Source organism: Lolium rigidum, chromosome 6 (genome assembly GCF_022539505.1).
Source record: "Lolium rigidum isolate FL_2022 chromosome 6, APGP_CSIRO_Lrig_0.1, whole genome shotgun sequence".
NCBI classification, from domain to species: domain Eukaryota; kingdom Viridiplantae; phylum Streptophyta; class Magnoliopsida; order Poales; family Poaceae; genus Lolium; species Lolium rigidum.
In genome coordinates this window covers 223,227,989-223,236,361 of record NC_061513.1, presented here as the reverse complement: position 1 = coordinate 223,236,361, position 8,373 = coordinate 223,227,989, and the positions used below count along the sequence as shown (strand labels likewise).

The 8,373-nt window shown below is 46.5% G+C and overlaps 1 protein-coding gene across 1 annotated transcript; it reads left to right on the top strand.

Moving 5' to 3' along the window:
- The first annotated feature begins 4,963 nt into the window (after window positions 1-4,963).
- LOC124666969 (peroxidase 49-like) lies at window positions 4,964-6,453 on the top strand. The gene is given in 5 exon segments (XM_047204304.1): window positions 4,964-5,267; window positions 5,520-5,711; window positions 5,803-5,843; window positions 5,845-5,966; window positions 6,035-6,453. Coding segments are annotated over 5 exon segments (1,008 nt in total). The 5' UTR covers window positions 4,964-5,033.
- The last annotated feature ends 1,920 nt before the right edge of the window (window positions 6,454-8,373 follow it).

Below are 8,373 nucleotides of genomic sequence, written 5' to 3'. Positions count from 1 at the left end.
CCCAGGAAGATTATTTTTGCGAGACATAACAGTTGAATATCATAGAGTCATCATTCATTACAATACCAACATAGTCATTACATAAATAGGATCACATGATCCAGTCTCATTACAACACTTGATCTAATGATCATTACACAAATACGTAGCGGAAGCGAAGTAGTAGTGGACTATCTATTCCACAGGCAACGCTTGGCGTTAGAAGCTCCTAGTTGTCGTAGACATCCTGCTGGCCGTCATCTTCATATTGCTGTTCAGCTTCATAGTCTGGCCACTTGAATAGCCAGGGACAAAGCCGTGAGTACTTTCAAGTAATCGCGAACTAATACTAATGTAAGTACTAACATTGCTATTGAGAGTGTTCTAAGCTCTAGGTTTGTTTGCATAAAGCCAATTTTAGTTCATAAACATTTTTGTAAAAGACTCCTCATGTGCTAACTAACTCAAGTGGGAAAATTAGTGTCATTCCCACAACTCTGTTGTGACTCAAATTCAAAGTCACCTTTCAAGTTCAATTCACAAGTCAAAAAGATAGAAATTTCTGATGACGGAAACATTATGGCCTTTCCAACTGTCCATGACCGCGGACGCGGCTATTCGAATAGGTTTACACTCTGCAGAGATTGCACACTTGTGCCACAACATTTGATTACATCCGTAAAGGATAACCTCGAATAATCGTAACTCAGTACGCGGATCATCAACCGTTAACCTTTCACTTACACACCCTAGTATAGGCACCTCTCCCCATGAGCTTGGCCTCCCGGTGATAGCCAACTGTTATCCCGGGAACTGCACAGGGCTTGGGTCGTACATTCACCTCATTTCACGTCATTTCACTTTCAACGGAGGCAGCCTCGGCATAACCTCTATGACGCTTGTTTAGAGGGAACCCATACTAAGACACATAAATTTCCAGGTAAGTCTTACCCATAATCAGATATTGTGGGGGTACTCAAAAATTGGAAGGGTATCGCATCCAACTCAATCATCAGTTTTTATCAAATTCACCAAGTCAAATTCATGTCATATTCACCTTCAAAATCTTTCAATGGAAATGACTCATCATTCCAAGGTTTTCACCATCATTTCAAAAACACATGTTCCCATCTAGAGTAGTCATTTTTAATTTAGCACTAGCATCTAAGTGTGAGGGGTGCTAAGTAGTTTGCTTTGCTGTTAGGCTAACTTTGATACTCCTGTACTAATCCAATACTAACCAAGTGAATCATAAATCAAAAATTACTTTGATAAATCAAAAAGTAAATAAGCTTGTAAAGTAAAAACTTGGAAAAAATAGGATCATTAAACATAAAGTAAAAGGGGTGATGCCTTGCTCTGGGTGAGCTTTGCACTTTGCAAGAGTATTATCTTGCCTTGGTTGGGGAATTGGTCAAAGTGGTCTTCTTCTCCTTGGAAGTAGACCTCCTCCTCCTCTTGATACTCCTCGGTACTAGCGTCTAAAATCGAATACGAGGTATACAATCATCATACCAAACTTAATTACTAGACTAAGCACACACATGAGTCACACAAACTTAGGCTAGCATCACACATTACTAATAGGTTGGTGGACTTTGTTTTCTTATTTAAGAAAAATAATTTCCTCTCATACTAATTAAGGGGTTCCTTTTAAATCCTTAGAGAAATAATTTTCTCTCATTCTCTTATTAAGATTTAATTTCCTTCATGAATAATATATGACCTAGGTTGACCAAAGTCAACCTCTTCATACTCATCATTTAAGAAAATGATTTAAATGAGGTGAAGCACCTCATGCAATTTAATCCTAACATAGTAATGATTTAAGATCATCAAACAATTTCACCTGAGACCTAATAGACCAGGGTCTCTATCTCATTTTGAATTGTTTGTGACAAGATTTAAATGAGATAAAAGCTCCCATATGATTTATAAATAGTTTTGGGACAATATCATTGACTAAGAATAGCCATATAGTCCTCTAATTAAACTAGGCCATGATCACTCAAAGTAATCATGTCATATTTTTGCAGAAACAAATAGTGCAAGTGAAATGTGAGCTATGAGAGTTGAAATCAACTTAATAGCATTTTTTGTTGATTTTTAATAATTGTTTGAAGTCACAAAAGGCCCTGCCTTGTTTATTTTGTCACTTTAATTCTACACAACATCTATGGTTGGGACCAGTGTAGTAGGGAGGCTCAGAGGTGAGAGGGAAGACTGATGGTGTGCTGGAATTGAGACGGGAGGGGCTGCTTTTATAGCGGCTAGGCAGTGCCGCGGGTCTGAGTTGAGGTCATCCATGGCGTCGGCTCTACACCGGCGCAGGGGTACTAGTGATTATGCACGCGGGCGGGCGACGTCCTGGCGATGACGCAGCGCGTGATTGCGGGGAAAATGAGGCACGGACGCGACCATGAGCTTGACGGGAGCTTGCAGGTCAGTGGCGGGTCTCGTCGACGGTGACGACGGCCACACCTCTCCCGCGGTCCAACGGGCGTGTCTGCGAGTCTTCTGGTGGCCTGACGCAGCGAATGGCGAGAGGCGATGGCAAATGGAGGCGTGGTGCGTTGGGCGTCGTCATGCTCTGGCGTGCCCGTGGCGTTCGCCGTGCGCGCTCTGGCGCGCGTGTGCACGTCACTGGCACGTCTGGGCGTGGCGCGTTCTGGTCACTGTGGTGCGAGATTTCGTCGAGGCTGGGGTCTGGCACGATCAGGAGATTGAGAGGGAGCTAATGGACAAGGTGGTGCGGTGCTGAAATGACCAGAGAGGGAAGTGACATGGTGATGGCATGGTGAGCACAGGCATGGGTTGTTTTGGTCATGGTGACCAAGGTTCAGGGCTTGCAGGTGCTGGGACTGGTGCTGAGAGGTGAGGTGAAGCTCCAGAGCAGCAGAGGTGGCCAGGGTTGGACTTGGTCCAAGCCAATTTTCAGTATGGGCACAATTTCTATCTATGCCTGCAAGGTGTTTGTGAATATGGCCGCAAGAAATTTACTTTTGAAATTTGGAAAGATTTTTTGTGGAGGTTAAACATATATTAATAGAAGTAGAATGGAGGTGGTGGTGGTCAAAAAGGTGTTGAATTGCAAAATCACAAATTGCATATGATCTACAATTTGCAATATGGTTCCAACTTTGCTTGATCACCATTTGAATTTGAGAAGGAATTTGCAGGGGTGGTTTTGGGCAAAGTTGTTCACCTTGATGTTGTCTTGGATGAGGTGCAAAGATTTGGCAAAGTTTAGTTTAGAAATCTTCCAAACCAGGGGCTCAAAGATGGCACCAGACTAAAATTGTCACAAGTGACCATATTGCATGTGAGTTGGAAATTGCATTTGTTTTCAATTTGATTTGAGTTTCTTTGCTTCCAAAAGTGTTTATAAGTGTTTAGTAACCATTTCCAACCAATGGTGCAAGCCAAAATGGTCTAGGTTAAGAATTTGCAAAAATGGCATAAGCCATATGTGAGTGTAGATTTGAATTTTCTATTTTCTTTTCTCCTTTCTTTTTCCTTCCAATTAAGTGATCAAGGGATCATTGGTTAGGGTTTTAGTACAAAGGTAATCACACAAGCAATCATCATAGCAAGATGCACACTAAAATAATTAACCAAGTGATCTATATGCATAGCACTATATGAAGATAAATAGTTTTTGTTCGTTCTCAATTTTTCATTTTGGAAACTTTTCTCTTCTTTCTTTATTGAAAAGTTGGGATGTTACATGACAACATTGCTAAGAGGCAGGGGCCGGCCCTCAGATGAGTACTGTAAACTTTGCGGGGAATAGGGGAATAGGAAACTGCCAACCACATTTTCTTTCACTGATGATACCTTGCAAAATTTTCATGGGGCTGTGGTAGAGAGACGCTGTCTTGTGACTGGATCCCAGATGGGGCGAGTGACCTCATTGAGTCATTGCACTGTCACAGAGCTTAGTTGGTTGTATGCGTAGGGTGGTTTGAATTTGTTTCTCTGATCTTTACTGGACTCTATGGCATGTTAGAAAAAAGATGAAGACAGCAAGTTCATATCTCAACATTCTAACTGCATCTTCAAAATGAACCTTTTCTTGGAGGAATGGAAGTTGCCTAGCAAGCTTGGAGATAAGCAAGCTTTGGATGATGTTTCAGGAGCTCAGGGAAGAATGTATGCTGCTATGAAGAATGTTTAGTGCCTCCTTCCACTTGTTGGTTATGCCTGTTTTGTGGTATCTAGTCGAACCTTTAGTTGGTTGTAGCCGGTTGGCTGTCCATAACCTTGATGTTGCTTTATAAGCTGGTCTTAGGCATTCGTTTTAAAAAGATGTCTAGTATATGTGACATCTGAATTCTTATGAAATATTTTGAGTCATATTTTGTGATATTTGTGTAGAAGTATAACTTAACTAAAATTAAAGGTTTGCAGGAAACATCGGTGCAAAAAAATTGGAACTCTTAGATGGCAATTTTATATACTTACTTTTCAAAATACCACATGTAGCTCGCGCTTCAGAATGCCACAGTTCTGAAGCTGGGAGTTTTTTTCTTACTTAGCAAAAGGTACTTCCTCCATCCCTAAAAAACAGCGCAATTTTATCTATATACTAAGGTATGTAGATATATTCTAGTTATATATACATCCGTATCTAAAAAAAATGAGCAGCTTTTTTTTAGAACGGAAGGAATACTCAAAATGGATCCTCAAAGAAGACATTAGCACTACAAGAATTTTTGCCGTAGCAAGTGTGAAACCTTTGTAGTACTAGCTTTATCTACGAATTATTGCTGAAGCTTGGAAACAATTGTCTAGATGACAAACGACAACCCGAGCTCGATCACTTATTTTATCATGCGCATTGCCTAATTAACAAATGACAACCCAATCTGCCCTGCTGCACCTCCCCTGCTCCAAACCACCCCACACCTCTTTCCTTCCCATCTTCGGATCGACTATATAAACCACCGAATGTTCACTCCATCTCACCACCCACGACACGAGAAGCAAGTTAGAAGCTCTTGATCACTTCCAAAGTAGTGCAGGGCAAAGTACAGTTTTGCTTGCATCCGTCCATGGCAACTTCCATGGTTTGCCTGGTTGTGCTCTGCCTCGTGTCTCCCTTTCTCCTCGCAGGCGCCGTCTGCGGCAACCCGTGGTACGGCGGTGGCCTCTTCCCGCAGTTCTACGATCACTCGTGTCCCCAGGCAAAGGAGATTGTGCACTCCATCGTGGCGCAGGCCGTCGCCAGGGAGACCAGGATGGCGGCGTCCCTCGTCAGGCTGCATTTCCATGACTGCTTCGTCAAGGTCGGCTCTACTTCCTATTGGTCATACTGTTCATTACATGCATGTTTCTCGACAAAGCTTTGGTGGTGCCTGCTGAACATACTCCCAGCAAATTCCATTCTTTCAATTTTGAGTTTGCACTCGACACAATATGTGTATTTTATTTCATTCTTTTTTACCTGTTAAAAGTTCAGGCACATTGCTGAATATTCACATGCCTACTCTCTACCATGAAGCATTTTCTGACATTATTATTCCTTGTAAGTACTGTAGGGGTGTGACGCATCTGTGCTGCTGGACAACAGCACAAACATTGTGAGTGAAAAAGGATCCAACCCCAACAAGAACTCCATCAGGGGATTCGAGGTTGTCGACCAGATCAAGGCAGCTCTTGAGGCTGCCTGCCCCGGCACCGTCTCCTGCGCCGACATCCTCGCCCTCGCCGCCCGTGACTCCACCATTCTTGTACGTTAACAAAACCAATTGTTTTATTCTTCGCACGAGCTGAACAATGCAGCCAGTATGTGTGACTCTTTGGACCCAAATCAACCTGCAGGTTGGTGGCCCTTACTGGGATGTACCACTCGGGCGGAGGGACTCTGGGTGCCAGCATCCAGGGTTCCAACAACGACATCCCTGCACCCAACAACACCCTCCCCACCATCATCACCAAGTTCAAGCGCCTCGGCCTCAACCTCGTCGATGTCGTCGCCCTCTCAGGTAACCTTTAATGCCTTCATCCTTCGTTCTCCATGTACAAATGTATTACTGACATGGCGTACAAACAGGTGGCCACACTATCGGCTTGTCCCGGTGCACCAGCTTCAGGCAGAGGCTGTACAACCAGTCGGGCAACGGCCTCGCCGACAACACGTTGGACGTGTCCTACGCGGCGCAGCTCAGGCAGGGGTGCCCACGCTCCGGTGGAGACAACAACCTCTTCCCGCTCGACATCGTCACCTCGACCAAGTTCGACAACTTCTACTTCAAGAACATCCTGGCTGGCAGGGGCCTTCTCAGCTCCGACGAGGTCCTGCTCACCAAGAGCGCAGAGACGGCGGCGCTGGTCAAGGCGTACGCGAATGATGTGCATCTCTTCTTTCAGCACTTTGCACAGTCGATGGTGAATATGGGCAACATCTCGCCGCTCACTGGGTCGCACGGGGAGATCAGGAAGAACTGCAGGAGGCTCAACAACTACCACTGAGTTATGTGCTTTGTGTTACCAAGTGTACCCCTACATCGAGCTTTGTGTGCTGAACTGATCCTGTACCGTTCGTACCCCTGCATCGATCGAAGATTTCTGGAAAACGTGTTTGATTTTACATTTATATGGAATAAATGTTCAGCTTCCTATAAATCTGACTACTACTATTAAAAGCGGAAATGCAAATTGGGTCTCGGGTGTAGATGCTCTCTATGTTTGGACCACCTCACGTGGAGCGTTTCGGCGCCCACCTCATGTGGAGCGTTTCGGCGCGCGCTTGATCCTCCACCGCCAAAACCTCATGGCCATTGGCGCCCTAGTGGATGCTCTCGAACGATGTGAGCATCGCCGCTCCTCGTCCGTCACACGCATGGCCTCGTCGGCGTCTAGGTATATGCCGTCTACGGGCTGGGCCCCTAGGACGTGTAGGGCTTCCTGTGACTCCTGGAGCTGCGCCCTCGCCTCAGCGAGCCTGGCATCGGCCGCCTGGATTTCGGTGTAGGTCCTTGATGGAGGTTGGTGGTGGAGCGACTCGAGGAGTGTCCTCTTGTCCTCCAAGGCGATGGCCACGCACGTCACCGCCTCCCCCTTGCCCTCCTGGTACAGCCCGTAGAGCTCGTCCTGCGGGCGTACGTAGCTGTCTGCTCCGCCTCGAACGGGGCTCGATCCAGATCATCCGGATAGCGGGTGCGGGCCATGTTGGAAATGCAACTCCAGGTGCGGTCGTGGTTGGTCATGGATGGAGTCTAGCTAGAGTTTATCTTGGTTAGCCGGCGCCGTCAATTATATATGCACGATAGGATGGGAACCACCGTTCTGTTCCGCCGCGCGCGAAACAGCGGCTATGGGCCAATCGCTCTGCCACGCGGGAATCAACCGCCCTTTGCACGGGAACCGATAATCGCCGACGGCGGGCTCAATGGGACGGATACGCTATTATTTTTAGCCAATTTTATTGTGACAGCCCGATCCAAACAGGCGTAAACTGTTATTTTAGGTGGGTGTTCTAACTAAAAGAGTTCCTCAAGATCAGGAAATCATCGTTGATGTATCATAGTGCACTTACGACCATACGTAAACCTCGACCATGGTCTAGGTATGCGACAAAATTTTTGTTCCGCGGGTCCAGATCATCACGGTTAAGCCACCGTTATCTCTCCGTTCTTGCACGCATTACTTTGGTGGGCCCTTCGTACGATCGTATGCGACAATCTCTCTGTATTCTCCAATTACTAGGGTGTCTGGCTCATTCAATTCTGACCGAATCCTCAATCTCTTGGCCCAAAACAATGGTCTAGATAAAAAAGTTCATTTGAGCTCGGGAGCAAAAACTCCAGCCCCTATTAAAAGGGTGTTTGAACGGTTTGCCACCCCAAGACACTTGATGGCATTGGTGTGCTCTGCGTGGAGAAATTTGCAAGAACTCTCGAGTTGTGTTGGCCTTGGTTAGAGTGGATAGATCCAATAAAGATTGGGTTGGGGCGCTCCCCAGGGCGCCGCCGGGGGGCCAATCTCCCTCCTTCCGCCTCCCCCTCCCTCCGTTTCTCTCCTTCGTCTAGGGCAGAGTCCCTGGATGTGCGGCGGCGGCTCCTCCTCCACGGCCTCCGGAGATGGATGGTGGTGGTGGCGGCTGTTGGATCTTGTGCCCGCCGAGATCCATCGCCGGCTTCTGCTGGCGTGTGAGGAAGGGGCGGCGATGTGCGGGGCGAGGATGGTGTGGTTGCGGCTTCCGCCGTCCACCGAATTTTCCTTCGTCATCGTTGGTCAGCGGATGGCGGTGTGGGGGCCTGTTCGTCTGCTTCGGGTTTGAAGGTGGTGGTCCTAGGGTTCTTCTTCTGCGAAGATGAAGACCTACCGGATGCTGGTCCTTTTCATCTAGCCAGAGTGTTGAGTTTCGGAAGGCTCCGCCGGCAAATGCAT